Genomic DNA, 15,407 nt, shown 5'->3' with positions numbered 1-15,407 from the left:
CACCTTGCACCAGCACCAAGTTTTACAGCCTCCCTTCAGAGCCGAGTCCCTTTGCTGAGGTTCGGGAGGCAGCTTCATGCCACCTGGAAACTATTCGGAGAGCAGGGAAATGCCAGATAGGGAGCGAGGATGTGTTCGTGCTACTGCAGGGGCCAGAAAGGAACAGCTTGGACGACCAAGTGGAGCTGCCTACATCCCTGCTCCAAATCCAGAGCACTTATTCAGCTTTGGAACCTGATCCAGGCACTTCCCCTTTACTCCCTGCTCTCAGCAAAGTGAGGTTTAGAAAGTTTCTGTTTGAAAATTGAAGCGGAAATACATCAAGCAAATTAGTGCTCAGGTGCTTTACTTAATACTCCAATTGCTTCCATTTTCAGAAATCCTGGTGCCAGGGCAGGGAATTCACATGCGGGCTGAGCCCTTGTCACTGCCTATGTTTTACAGGATAGGCGGGATGCCCAGCAAAAGCTTCCTCTACAGGGGATGCTTCTGCTGCCATTTGCAGGACAGCAAAAGTGGCCRAGAAGTCCTTCCCCTGCAACCACCACGAGAACACAAAATGTTTATTTATGAAGCACCTTTTATGCTTTTTGCAGGCACACATCATCTAAACCATCCCACTMCTATGCACAGCTTTTATCACTGGTCTCCTATACCCTTCACCTTGGCATGCTATTTTTTTCCCCCTCCCCAGTCTTTACCCCTAYGGTTAGCATAACTCAGAACCTCCTCAGGACAAAAACTTGTCCTCTACTGGGGCATGCTGAGCCCTCCACGATGAAATACTGCTTTTCGTTGGCACTGTTCCTAAAWAAATAAATAAATAAGGGGGRAAAAAAAARTCAGGAAGAAAAAGCTACAATCAGGATAACTGGACACAGCCAGATATRCAATAGAGAACACTGAATCACTGAATTTTACCATTATAAATCACCTTTCAATCCGGGGTCTTAAAGTGCTTTGCGAACATTAAGGTGTAAATCCCTTACGAGCTCGGTGAGTATTATCCCTGTTCTACAAGGGCATGATTTGCAGATACGAGGACAGCACCTTTCCTGCAGCACAGGCGGAGCCCAGGCCGACTCCAGGGGCTCCAACCTACCCCATCCCTTCCGCTACTCCCATGGGCTGCTGCTTTCTGCCTAACTAAGAGGGAAGGAGGCACAGGAGCTTGAAGCAGCAAAAAGCCTGCTCGAGAGGCTTGAATTTGAGCTTGGCTGCATGAGGAAAGGGAAAATGTGCTACAAGTCTCATGTAACCACCTTCCCAACCCCTCAGGCTCCGTCTCCCACTCATATCCATCACATCTCTAATTATTGACCTGCAGAACGGCCTGAAATTGGCTCCGGCCAACTGAACCAAAACAAGGAGACTTCTGCTCCAAGGGAAATTGGATTTCCCGTTGAGCTCTTTATTGCTCGTGGCCAGCTCACGGCCAGGTTTGAAGGGAAGCTATTAGAAAAGCAGATCCTTCCCTCGCTCTTTAAACAGAGCGACATTTCTCTCGTTTTCCATCCCATCGCCTGCTCTTCCGACCACTAACACTCCAGTGTAAGCACTTTTGCACTGCGTTTAAACACCCACCTGGAGATGAACAGCTCAGCGCCAGGCCTCTGAAAACACAGGCAAATGTAGGCTTTACAACCCATTGCTAAYTAAACAAACCCCAACAGGCTCCCCAGGCTTGGGGATAAAGATGCAAGACAAAATGAGGAGCTCCCCCACTGCCCCAAGGGGTTCCCAACCCATCTCGCAGCTGATGATTGACCAGATTGACTCATAATGCCAGAGACCAGAGCTTTGCCCGGGTGAGCCCCTGTCCCCCTCTTTGCAAGCTCAAGGATTCTGAGATGTTTAAATTGCAAATCTGCAAACTCAGTTCAACTCAACAGGATGGAATCAAACTCGTTTTACCAAGAGGAGGAAAACAAGGAAGGAAACGTGCACACAGACAGATGTAAGGACTGAGGAATCCCCCAGACACAGCCACCAAGTTTGGACACTGAGTTTGGGCAGTGGGTCCAGACAGCGGTGCAGGGAGGACGCGCTGTGGGGAATGCCCAAGGACTGTGGTGGGCACCGAGCAACAGCCAGCAGCCAGGAACGAATAACAGCAAGAAATGACTTCTTTGTGGATCAGGAAGAAACAACTTCTCCCTCCAGCCTCTGATGGAGAGAGCAAAGGGCGAAAGCGTCAGAAACTGTTCGGTTTCAGGGGAGAATTGCACCTGAGATTTTTCCTGCTACTGATCCAATTAACCACATCTTAATTAGACTGGGACACAAGAGAAGTTCAGGAATAAAAATCTACTTTCAAAGCCTCTGACCTCACGCAAGTAGCCAGGGATGTGGTCAGAGGCTCCCGCCATCACCAGCTTTCAGACAAGGGATTTTTCCCCCACCTTAATCTAATGCCAATTAGGTTGGCTCTGGCCTCCCAGAGAACGTGCTGGTCCCTTTGCAGACGGCTTAAAAACAGCTCGSAAAGCACCAAATTCCCCTGAAGATTTTGCACCTGCTGCAAGATGAAGATAAATTCAAAGCCATCGGTGTAAACGTGATGCAAATAGCCCCTCCAAACACACCGTGTCTCCTCTGAAATATCACTGCCTCACGCAGCTAATTATTTGCTGCTTTTTACGCTTCTCCCTACCCTGAAAAAGAGGGGGAGGAAGTGGGGGTGAAGAAAAACAAACRAGTCCAAGCTCATTTCTTTTTGGCATTGGCAGCGTTACCTCAATTTTAAAAAAAGGTACACTCTGAACATGTATGAATTTACAAGCAACACAAATATCTTGTGCTCTTGGTAATATGATGTTTCTAAATCAGGCTCATAAATATATGCTTGTGAGATTAGTCTATAAAAAAGACTAAACTTTAATTACCTCCTCTTTATCAGCACGCAGCCCGTAGCATTAGCCGTATGTGGGTGTTACACGCCAAGCGCTTTGCAATCCGCCCCCTCCCGGGATAACAGCACAACCCGCAAYGTTGCGAGGCTATTCCGATATGAAAATATATTCCCACCATCCAGGAAGGACRGGGATGGAGAGGGTGAAGCGGAGGAACAGCGAGTGCCTGGACTGCTTAGCAACGCGCTGGCTGCCCGCTCTGCATCCCAACGTGCTGCCCGTGCCACACTCCGGAGCTCCRGCTCGCTTTGCAAGGGGGTCCCGGGCTGTTTCTGAGCCCTCTGCTGCCTCCCGCACGTCAGGAGAGCACGGCACTCCTAGCGATGCTGCTCTGTGTGGCGGCAGAGACTCGGCAACACAGGGCAGCGCTTCCAGGACACTCTTGCATGGAAAGCGTCTCAAGGTGTTCTATGAGCAGGAGATCATGTCAGAGCAAATTGAAGAGCAGTTGGGATTGACAGTAGCACTGGAGGGCTACTCTGACTGCAGAGCATCRCCTTGGCTGGGGGCCACTTTCCACCCCACCTGCTTCTCATCCCCGCTCCGCAAAGTCCTCCCAGCACTGCTGGCAGCGATGGTCCCCACTTCGGCACCCCCGTGGACACACGCACAGCATGGGATGGCAAAGCTTCTCCTCTCAGCCAGCYGTGGCTCTCCCAGCCCATGGATTGCACCTCCACCAGCCTCCACTGTGCTCTGCAGACCCCAGGAGCAGGCAGGGATGCTCTGAACCACAGCAAACCAGCATGAGAACCAGCAAAGTCCCCCTTGAGCAGGCAGCTTCTCCATCGTTGCCTTTGGCAAGCCGTGAGACTCGAGGAGAGCTACGTACACAGCCTGGATCCAGGTTTCCACATCTCCTCCAGCCTATTCCCACACCATTGGGACACAAGCTTTGGGCACGGGGTTGTCTGCAGCTTGGCCCCTCCACCTGCAGTTCAGGGCAGCCTGACAGTTTGCACCAAATGAACACTAGGAACATCTATGAATTAGCCATTAGCCAGCATGTCCTTTGCTACAGCGTGAGGGTGCTTGCAGAAAATATAGCCCCAGGGGAGCAAAGGAGAGAGCTAAAGGCGCCAAGGGGCCGCAGATGTTAACGCTGGGAGGTAAGAGGAATGTGCACCGAGCTCATGGAGATCAAGGACTCGGTGCCCGAACTCCTTTTCTGCATAGCAGTCTGAGCCACTTGGAGAGCTCTCAGTCGCTTGCTAATAGCCAGAGCTGCCACTGCTGATGTGCTTCTGGAGCTGCAATGCCTCCTGCATTAAATAAATTCATTTGGTTCATATTTATACCCTCTCCAGCATTGCTACCCCTCCCCGTCTCCAAAACGTAGTGCGTGCAGCTCAGGCCAGCACGCTGCAAACACGTGGCCACGGGAGGAGGGCAGAGGCAAGCAGCRGGAGAAGAAATGTCCTGTTGGCCGGGCAGGGAAGGGGGACAGCAAAAGGGACAGCAAAGGGGAGGCTGGGACAGCAAGGATGACCGAGGTGCTGCTCTGCGCTGCCCGGACACAGGGATGAGACCCTGGCAGCCACAGAGCAGAATTTGTGCAAAGCCCATTTGTTCTCTGGCTGCTTATGCTGCCGCTTTTTTGAATTTCTCTTGGCATGGACAATTAAAATCAATGAAGTCGGTTTTGCTTTCATGTTCTCAGGACTGACTTGGTGGAGATACAATCACCTTAAAGAAACAGCCATATATTTCAAGGCAGAGATTGCCTGCGCCGGAATTTGCTCTCCTGCAAATCAATGGAAGCACTTCTCTGGAATTAAGGCTCAATATTTTGTTTGTTTTAAAACCCAAACGATTCACAGTTTTGCAGCATACRAACACAAAGGCCAGTCTGGGCGGAAGGCTTCGTTTTGAGGAGGAAAGTAGGCAATTTCCGATACGCATAACGAAAACAGATCCCTATAGGAAAAAGAGACAAAGTAATCACTGGCTATAAAACAGCTCCCCTGGAGCCACAGGCCCCGAAATGCTGCCTCTTGCCCTCCTCCCGCCTGTGCCCAGCGCTGCTCCGCTTCCCGGGAAGCCTGAGGCTCGTTACCATGCGGAGGGCGACAGCCGAGCGATTAGTGAAATTTGTTACCCGCACGCGCCCGACAAAATTAAATTAAAAGTGCTGCTTTGCTGTCAAGATAAGGGCCGAGCCAGAGAGATAATTTTTCACTCTCAAACACTCAATTACTCGCTGGGGCTGTATCAGATACCATCAAAAATAAATAAATAAATAAATAAATAAGCAAGCAGACCCCGCAGTGCCTCTGGAAACACGTGCAATAGCCGCTTTTCGCACGGCAGCGGAGCTGTCCAGGCACTGCGGCTGGTTCAGCAGTGGAGGGATGGGGGGAAACGACGGATCCACCCAAGCACTTCAGAAGGAAGAGGGGACTTGTGTTTTTTGATGTTACCCAGGTGCTTGAGGGAGAGGAGGGCGCACGGGAGCATGGCTGTCCTTGCCATSGTGCCTCATTGCGCCTTGGCGCACAGCTGGGTTATCCCCTCCCGCTGCCCTCATCTGTGTGGCTGCCAAAGCAACTGCAGAGGCGACTGGAGAAACTCTGGGAGGGGATCCTGTCATGGGAGCAACAGCCCCGTTGGCCCCAACCATCCTCTGCCCCATCTGGGCCCCTCCAAGCACCTCATCCCCACCTGCACACCCCACGTCCCTGCACGGGGCCTGCGCACGCGAGACGCTGACAGGCGTTGGCTCTAGTGTCTTTTGTCTCCCCTGACAGGGGAGGAGGTGACAAGTGCAACCGAGAGSCGCGGCGGGGCAGGCTGCGACACGCTTCCCTCCCCGGGCGCCGGTGGAGGCACCGTGAACCTATCCCCAATTTCCTTCCGCACTTCATTTAGCTCCCCGTGAAATACTAAGTGTCGGCTGCCTCTGGAGACGGGACAGGATCAAAGCGGAGCTGCCTTGCGTGTAACAGATTCCGAATACCGAATATTCCCTTATAAAAGGCCTTGTTTTAAACGCCAAACACAGGCAGATCAAAGCGCAGCTTCTCGTTTCTCTAACAGCCCTCAGAAGGCTTCGCCGGGCGGCGGGACGCACGCGCGCGCCGCTGACACCGATCCAAGGCAGATAATTGGACTTGGCTAATTTGCCCAGAGCATCCCGGCGTGCCGGGCACCTCAGGACGGGGTCTCCCGCCACGAACAGCCCTGTGCCACAGCTTCCCCGCTTCCCTGGTGCTCCTGCACATGGGAGATGGTGCCTGGACTGCTTCTGTCTTTTAAGAGGCTTCAAGGGAGGCCCCCCTGCCCAGGTCCTTTTTATGGGAGAGCAAGAGCCGCCCTGAAGAACCTTTTCCTGCCTCTGTGTCCTCAAACGGAGGCAGCCAAGAGGCTCCTGGCCCATGGGCACAACATGCTGTCATTTACCCTTGGCTCATCCCGCAGGGATCATCTCTGAGGAAGTGATGCRAAAGGGCAGGAACATTCCCGCATTACAGAGTGGCCTCTCCAAGGCCCAAAGCGGACAAAAAAGGAGGGAAGGAGGGAGGGGAGCGCGCACCTCCTTCCCTCCCTTGTTCACCAGCGAGCCGTGGAGACTCATTAGATGCGCTCGGTCCTTGACAAACAGCACCAACCGGAGCCAGAAGGTCCAGGCTGCTCTTGCAAAGAGCCTGCTGGTACAGCCTTGGAATTATGATGCTGCTCTTTTTCCTCCCTCTTCCCTCTCTTTTTTAATAGGCATGAGGTAGGCAACACAGAGGAACTTGGAGCTGCTCAGGCAGAGGCACAGCCGAATATGTTTCCCGGGCAGGCAGGGAGAGCAGGAGGCTACCGTGACGGCTCCCAGGAGCAGGAGCGGGACTGGGAGGGGGCAATTCAACAGGCAAAAAAGGCTTTTCTATGGGATCCTGCCTCCATTTTTATTTGATTTTTGCTTCTATTACTTTCACCAAGCTCAGAAACAGGGCCCAACGGAACACACTGCATGCTGCACAGAAACACGAGAATTATCAAAGCCTGAAATCTCCCAAGATAGGCAACRGGGGAGAGGAGTCAGCATCTCTAAAGCAGTGGTTGATTCTTATGGAGAATTTAGCACTGATTAAATGTGCACTGACCGACGGCCTTGGAGACACAATCCCCATCCTACTCTTACCCAGCGCTCTGCTGCTGGGAAAGAAGGAAGAAGGTTTTCAGAGAGGAGTGGGAAAGAGAAGACAGTCAGCTCTCAAGCAGAGCCCTGGAGATTCAGATAGTGGTCTCTGCAGAGCACAAAAATATTATGAACAGATTGCATGAAATAGTAAGTCTTGAAAATCTAGTGGAGTCAGTAATGAGGGCTTTTGGAAAGGAGAAAACCATTCATTCTCTAACCAAGCTAAATATCCCAAAATCCTCTGCATATTAGCTCCATATAGCCCTCCATGCTGTTTCAGTATTTGCACTTTGTTTCTTTGAGATTGGCATCAAATTTTTTTCTCTCCTGTTTTCTTGGGAGTATGGTGAGGGTTTCCTTTGCAGAGAGGTAAAACAGGATATTGAGTCAAAATTCAAACACAGTAGGCTGAGTGATCCCTTGAGACTGCGCACTAGCAATGCAGGGAGCTTTGCAATCTTGCTGCCACCAAGATCTCCTGCGAGCCCAGGAGGTTCAAAGGTCGCATTGATCCATCACGAAGGAGCAGCGGATGGAGAGCTGGCGCAGGCTCTGTTACTGTGCTGTAATTAGGAGCAGGGATGCCTCACTAAAGGTTAGTATCAGGCGAGCAYATGTGCACCAACAGAGTCTATCTTGGCATCAGCCGGCTTCTCAGAGACACCACTGATCAGCATTGCTTTTCCCACTTTAAATCCAAGCTCCAGTTTCTAGCTGAAACTGGGCTGGGCCTACAGGAAGAAAATGAACAAGGCTGCAAGGGACTTTCTCTTTTGCTTTACCTCCTTTACCTCCTGCAAACTTCTCCAAAGAGTTTTCAAAGAAAAACAGGAGAACTTTAATCAAAACGGATGATACTTTTGATCCTTGGTCATAAAAGATGGGAAGACATCCTGGACAGTAGGCKGGAGACTACAGATGGGCAACACCTAGGCTCATCACAGCCTATATTCCTAATGAGAATTAKGTAAGTATTTGAGTATTTGAAAACCAGATGCCAATAACCCTGATGTTCCTGAAATACCAGAACAGGCAAAAAAATCATATGACGGAGTTTTCTCCCTCAGTCAATATTTATCTGTGGGAATGTCCCTCTAATTTACCTCATCAAGTACATCCTCAGGTTGAAATTTGCAGCCTTTCTTCTACAGGGGACAAAAAAAACCCTATGACCACTTAAATAGCTCGCTTCAACAAAGCACAAAGTAAAAACGATTCTGCACATCACCTAAGTGGAAATTTCTCATCACATCTGCTATGATCAGTGCCTTGATAGTATCAGTAACTATGCTGAAACCTGCAAATCCTAGTCTAAGGAGAGAAATCATGAGGAATCTCTCTCTCCTTGGACATCACAGCACCTGCAATGACACACAGCCATCACCAAATCAATATGGGAACATCATTGTAAGAATTAACTGTATCTGATGATGCGTCCTTCTCTATTAGAATTATGATCTTGTCCAATTATGGATCTTTGCTGTACTTGTAATTATGAGCTTGGTACTGTGACTTCCCACTAAGCTATTGCTTTCCTTCCACAAGGGAGAGAAGAGTCAATTAAAAGATAATAGAAAATTCCTTTCAAGGACACAGTGACAGCAAAATTTAGCTAGACAGGAGGGGAAATACAGGGGCAACTTTAGGCAAAACTCATTCCTTGCTTAACCAGAACTAAAGATGAATAAACCAGGCTCTTGCAGCATCAGTTAAAGCCTTGCGTGGATCTAATTAACCCAGCTGTGTGCAACTGTGCCATGGAGCTCTTCTTACTGAAGTCCCCTTCAAACCCAGCCAAAGTTGCCCAGGTGAACAAGTCCTTATTCAAAGACAATAAAGGAATTCCTCCCATTTATCTATTCCTTTATATTTACTACACAAGGAAGCACAAGCAACTCCAAGCCAACAGGTCGGTAAGAATATCTTTGTACTAGATAAGCAGCACAAGTGGGTGTTTGGAGACCAAGAGAATACTTGACCTAAGGCAGAAGTACATAAAGACAACAGGAAAGCAAAGTTTTATCTGCTTACCATTATAAAACAATTTTCTACACCTTGAGAACACACCATCTCCCCTCCTCCTTGCTCTTATCCACTAGCTGAAGAAAATTTCAGCAACTTTTCCAAAGTATCCAAGGATTTACACAAAGTCTTGTATTTCAGAGTAACTCACTGAAAAGAGGACATTTTTGAAATCTTTTCCTCGTGCCATTGACTTTTCAGGACCATTTCATTTATTATCACTGGCAACAGAATAAATTTCTTCCTTCCCTTTCAAAATGGACATTGCAAATCATTTTATCCTGCGAATACTACAACAGGCAACTTTAACTCTTGAAATCTCTCCCCGCTTTCTATTAAAAGCTCATTTTCAGCTCAGTGAGAATTTCTCTTGGTTCTAAAACATGTGCAGAAAAAAAAAAGTTTGCTGCCTTTCCAAAGGAATAAATGCAATATGCCTTGAGTGTGTGTTTATTCCAATGGGCAATCATCAAGTTGATCATAGGTGCTGAGGTAATTTCACATTGAAATAAACACACTGTGAGCATTTATCTGAATGCCTAATCACTGAAATAAATGTGGCTGCATTTGCTGTGGTGGGTGCAGGCATCTATCTGCAACGCTGCTCTCTGCCTATGCTTGGCTTAATAAGGAAAACAAATGAAGGGAGCAGACCTGCTGTGCAATTCTTAAATTGCTTCCCAGTGTTGTTAATTCTTAGCAGTGGCTTTTGAGATGCAGCAATAACAACAGCAGAGACCCTGTGGTCCTCTGCAGAAGACCAGCCATGGGAGTGGTCTGAGGTCCTGAACAAAACACGTCAGGGTTATGTGACTAATGCAAATGCGGACATTAATTTCATGTGGATGATATTTCATTTTCTCAGGTCTTCTAAGTCATTAAAAGCCTGGAGGGACTTTTGACTGCAAGTCCCTGCCCCAACCCTCATTTTGAATTTGTTCCTTGTAATTGCCTTTGTGCCGAGAGGAAGCATGGAAAATTTCAGTGCGGCACAAGCTTTACACAGGAAATAAAGGGTAAAAAAAAAAAAAAGAAAAGCCCCAGTCTCGCTTAGCTTAAGGAACTTCCAGGGTGAACACTGCTTACAGTTGCACTAGCACCAGGATGTGGACAGATACAGTCATCACCCACTGGTGCAGCTCTCCAGGAAACACAGCATATGCTGTGGCACACGGGCCTGGCCAGCATGGACAGCTGACATCCCCCCTTTGTAGGAGAAAAGGGCCACACAACCCTCAGCACATTGCCCAGGCCTTCCCACTGACTGCAGGGGCCACTGGCCACAGCCTCCCCTTCAGTGAGAGCTATTACTTAATGGTGCCCTGACTGGCTGTCCCCTTGGTTAGTGGCAAATGGAGACCTGCGCACTGGCCTGTTTCAGTTGGTGGGATGTGACCACCCTAACAGCGGGATGGAGGAAAGCAGCTTGGGAACAACTGCTTGAGCTGCCTAAATGTTTAACCTGACTGACATAGGAAACCAGCAAGAAACTCAGTGACGTCATTGGGAAACACTACTAATAGTGTCTGTTGGGATGCCTTTACGTAAATGTTTGACGTTTTGGTCCTTACCTAGTCTTTTCACAGCACTGACTGCTGAGGAGTACAGTCAAGGTACAGACCCCACCTCGACCATCCGGTTTTGTCTCTTTTGCCTCTTTGGCATTGACAGGAGTTACGGCACTGTTACCTTTGCTTCGCCTCCTGCTCCGATACTGCTCAGTGTAGAAGGTTAGCTGGGTCTCGTCGTCTGCCTCTGAGCCAGAATTTCCTTTGGCACGTCCAAAGCCGATACCACCTGCAAGCAATCAAGGAAAAATAAACCCAATTAGCAATGTCACAGCTTGGGCATGGGGTGTCTGGAAGCACACAAAAAGGCCAGTAGTCTCATCCCACTTCCAGGATCTTGTGAGGTCACCAGGGGTGATTTTTGGGATAAGCAACAACCACCTCGTGATGCCCTTCCCCTTGGTGCTTGGAGCCTAGAAAGGGATCCCTGCACCAGTCCAGCTTGTTTCCCCAAGCAGACCCACCATCGCCTCCACACGTTAGCACTCAAACACTGAAGAGTGATAGACATTTAAAAAAAAAAATACCATCCAGAACCTAATTGGCAGAAGCTTTTCAATTCTTATAGAAAGTTTAAAGAAATGAGGCCTCTAGGGGGTTGACAGTGGCCCTTTAAACTGCCATTAAAATATTTTACTGTTTTTTAAAAAAAACCCCTTTATTCTAGGCAGAAGTGCAATTGTCACATTTCTTGGCAGCAGAACAGAAACAGAGAGTGCTGCCTTCTGCCCTGCAAATCCTTAATCACTCCGATGAGAGACGAGTGCACAGAGGCACCAGGAGCTTCGCGCAACCTTTTGCAGGTGGACAGGCTCTGGATCCGGCCATGTCCCTGCAGGGACTTCCAACAGGGGTTTGGGGCTACTGCGCAGCGAGGCCCGGCTGCAGTGTGGTGGTGCTGCTCATCCCTGCTCGCTGCCAGGCACGGAAGTGCCGGCACCTGCTCTGCATCCAACGGCCGCTGGAAACGGGGCCTGCAGTTCGGTTCTTACTACCAAGCATGATTTAGCGCACTGAAGTGAGGCTGTTAATTACCTGATGCTACTTGAGCATTTCTATTAAGGTCCTAAAGAGACAGTAAGTGGCCAGGAGATGTTAGCGCCCCAGCGATGGGTTATGAGTGTGCAGTGAGGGCAGAGCGTGCAGCCCAGCGCCCTGAGCTCCCAACAGCACCGTTTGGGGGCTAAGGGGCCCAGGCATCTTCATGTCTGCACCCCAAGGACTGCGCAGTGCAGAATGGAGCAGAGCCCTCCGAGCACCAGAGCCACACCACATTTTCCTCAAATGCCCATGCTAGCGCAACCAAGAGACAGCAGTCGTTCCGAGGAAGGGGGGATTTTCATACAGAAGCTGCCTCACTTGCAAAAATGGTCTGCAAAAAATCCCCATGGGAAGGGCAGACAACCAGGCTGAGCTTGACACAGCACAGGGGCAGCAGCACCCTCACGAAGGCTTTGAGGACATTATGAGTGCCAGTGGCAGCAGCTGGGGAGAATCCCTGCATCTGAACTGAAGCAGCTGCCTCTTGGCTCTGAAATGGGGTGAGACTCCAGGCCCGTACATACCAAAAGACCTGATATGCCAAAGAACACCAAAAATCCTGAAAAATCCCTGAAATCCCGAAGAACCAAAACGAAAACGCATTTTGACATGTGGCTTTCCTTCTCTAAGCCACGTAGGACCTGGAGAAGCCCAGGAAAATCCCATTTTCCTCTGGTTCGGAGAGCACAAGGACCGAAAGGGCAGCGATCTCTGCTTGCTCTTTTGCCCTCAGCCCCACACAGGCTGGCTCAAGCCTGGGCCTGTCCCAGGCCCCGGGCTGCGCTCAGGCTGCACTGCCAGCCGCGTCCCAGCCCCCGGCAGCTGCTGCTTCGTTTGTTTGCTGGTTGCGTCTCTATGATGGATGATGCTGACATGTTAAATTACTCAGGCTGGATGTCTTCGGAGAGCCGGTGACAGCAATATTGCATTTTGTGATTACCTAGAACTACGCAGGATGTATAAATACAGGAGCCGGGAGACCCCAGCACAGGTCCCCAGCCCGCAGCGGAAACGGCTCCTCCGACACGACACAMGGCAGCAAAGGTCGCCTGCCAGAACGGCAGCAAGAGGTTCCTCAGGGAAACAATTTTCCCTCCTCGCTATCAGGTACATTGGGTTTTACCTTCCTGGTGGTGCCTCCAGCTTTCCCAGCGCGCAGTGTCCAGGTGAGGTGGCAGTGCTGACCCCCACGGGGCCGCAGGCCTTTCCGTAGCAAAGGGCTGCTTCGATGGCCCTCACCCCTTACCCACATGGCCCTTCAAAACCATGGTGCTTGGCACCAGCTCCACCTCCTGGCTCTCATCCTGCAGATTGAGGATGCTTGGGACAAGCAGGGGACCCCGTGAGGGCCTGGGGACCTTATCTGCCCACAGGAAGCTGGCAGAGGAAGAGGAATGCTCTGGATGAAGAGGAGCAGTCCTGCCTCAACAGCACTTCTATTTCTCTTAAAAGCTGCATGTGGCAGGGGGAAGGGGAAGAAACGCTGTGGAGGAATGACAGAGAGATTCTAATTACTGCAAATAATTACAGAGCAGGGCAGAGCACTTAACAGGGATGGAGAGGGAGGGAGTAGCCGTCTGACCCCGACGCTGACAGCGCCAGCCCCACCAAGTCAGCGCGAAGGCGACTGCAACACAGCGGAGCTCCCAAGTCAGAGCCCAGAGCCAGCTCCCGACCTCCTCCTCACACCTCTGCTCTCCCACACGCACCAGCCACAGGACCTCCCAGCACTGCTGCTTACCACGAACTCAAATGGGTCCTTCCCTTTAACTTTCCCACAAGCTGTTCTTGAAGAAGGTGGCATTGTGCTTAGCTTCCAAATCACAAGCAGCAGAGCAAACTATGTCAAAAGGACCTCCGAAGGCTGATCTCTCCCTGGGGACCACCATCCATCAGAATATATGGCAGGAATCCTCAGGAGCTCTCCTGAGGTCCACACATGTCACACTGTGCCCACCACACTGTGCCCRTCTCTCCATACCCCTCACATCCTTCTCTCCAGCCCAGTCTCCTCACTCAAAAGGTTCTGCCTTCCCTTCAAAAACAGGGAAGTGACGCTGTACTCAAACACCACACATTAACCCAAATGCTCAATCTGTTTTCATTTACTGAAACTTTACAGAAGAAATTCCATCTATGCATGGGCAGCGCATCTCCACAGTGGCTCCTAGAGGAGCTGCACCTTCTTTGACATGAAGTTTTGTGCTTGCAATTTAGCCCAGACCAACAGACTCGAGAAAGCAGCAGCGAGCCCAAAATTGTGAAGGACAGCCCGCTATGAAAGGGTCTCCTTTCCGTGCTGGCACGTGCACGTGGGTTCTCCTGCACCTCAGAGAGCCCGCTGTGCTGCAGCCCCAACAGCGAGCCAGATGTCTCAATAAAGGTGCTCTCCTCTCTAATCCTGTTTGCAGATTTACAAGCTCGTTAATCCATTCAAACAGATCGCAGCTCAGCCACGCACCGGGGCAGGGTTCTCACTGTTGTTTTCGAGTCAGAAGTTAATTTAGACAGCGAACAAGGCAGGGATCCAAGGCAAACATGTTTCCTGATCACATAATTAAAGATCATATCATTAAYGCACATACACAACACAGCCAAGCAGGGCTGTGCAGGAAACCTCAACTTGGGCATTTGGGGCATTTGACTTTGCCGTTATAACATTCTTCCTGCATAGTTTGTGTACTTAGATGCCTAGGGCTTCTATAGGAAAGTCAACATAAAGAAATCCCAGCATTCCTGCCCATTGCATCATACAGCCACTCAGGGGATGGTGGGAATTACCAGCCCCAGGGCAAAGGACTCGGTCCATGGGCCATCGAGAGCCACCAAGGGTGACCCTGCACAGGAGGAGGTGAGATACAAACTTCTCCCAGGGCTTCGTGAGGACCTGCTGGACACATGGGCAGGACGAGCTTGGTCTCTCCAGCCATCCATCCATGTTCGGGTCGTATGCGGGCTCTCCTCAATCTCTGCCTGATTTTCCATCCCCTGCCAGTCACCTTTCCCAGTCCAAACATGCTCTGCCTTCCCCAAAGCCTTTTTTGCCATCCAAATCTATGTGTATTTTATAAAGGCACGCTTCTCTCATTAAAAAAAAAAAAAAAAAAAAAAAAAAAAAACAACCAAACTGACATTTTAAATCCCTTTTCCAAAGCAAGAAGGTTAAAGAGCTTCTCAGTGAAACAATTATGGGCAAAAACAAATCAAAACTACACTGAAGAAATAAGTAACAGGAGCTCTCTGGGTGATTTCTGGCTGAGGCCAGGCTCAGCTCAGATGCTGGATATTGCAAAAAAAATCTGCTAATGAGTAGGAAGGGGGAGCTAGTAGTTGACATGTTGGGCTGTGTGGCACTAGTGCCAGCAGGACTCAGGGGCTGGGCTCACAGGGGCCGAGCTCCTTCCATGCCTCACACCCCTCCGACCTCCCTTCCCGCTGTTCCACAGCCACCTTGCTGCACTCAGAGCAAAGTGCTTTGCGGATCCTCTCCAAAGGAAATGTCAAAACCCTTGMGGTTCGCAAAGGAGGAGCCCTGTTTCCAGGGGAAAGTGGCTCCGTGGGCTCTGCAGAGCTGCTCCGCTTCCCCTGCGGTGGCTCCTGGGACAGGGACGGGGGSACAACATGGGACAGGGAGAGAAGAGCATGTGAGATCCTTGCTTCCATGGCTGTGGCAGCCAGTGAGCACCGGGGAGCATCACCTTGCTTGCAAGGCGGGCGGCTTCAAAAGGTGCCTTC

The 15,407-nt window shown here is 50.2% G+C and overlaps 1 protein-coding gene across 1 annotated transcript in view; it reads right to left on the bottom strand.

Moving 5' to 3' along the window:
• The window catches only part of LOC112956100 (astrotactin-2-like), a 74,803-nt gene that overhangs the window by 27,569 nt on the left and 31,827 nt on the right, over positions 1–15,407 (bottom strand). Inside the window, exon 4 of the mRNA XM_026049608.1 lies at positions 10,753–10,860. Coding sequence (XP_025905393.1) covers positions 10,753–10,860 — 108 coding nt within the window. The remainder of the gene's footprint in view (positions 1–10,752; positions 10,861–15,407) is intronic.

Source organism: Nothoprocta perdicaria, unplaced genomic scaffold, assembly GCF_003342845.1.
Source record: "Nothoprocta perdicaria isolate Ctin4 unplaced genomic scaffold, notPer1 scaffold_6, whole genome shotgun sequence".
Classification (NCBI taxonomy): Eukaryota; Metazoa; Chordata; class Aves; order Tinamiformes; family Tinamidae; genus Nothoprocta; species Nothoprocta perdicaria.
The sequence above is the reverse complement of the archived record's forward strand: the minus strand, read 5'-3'. Positions and strand labels throughout refer to the sequence as shown.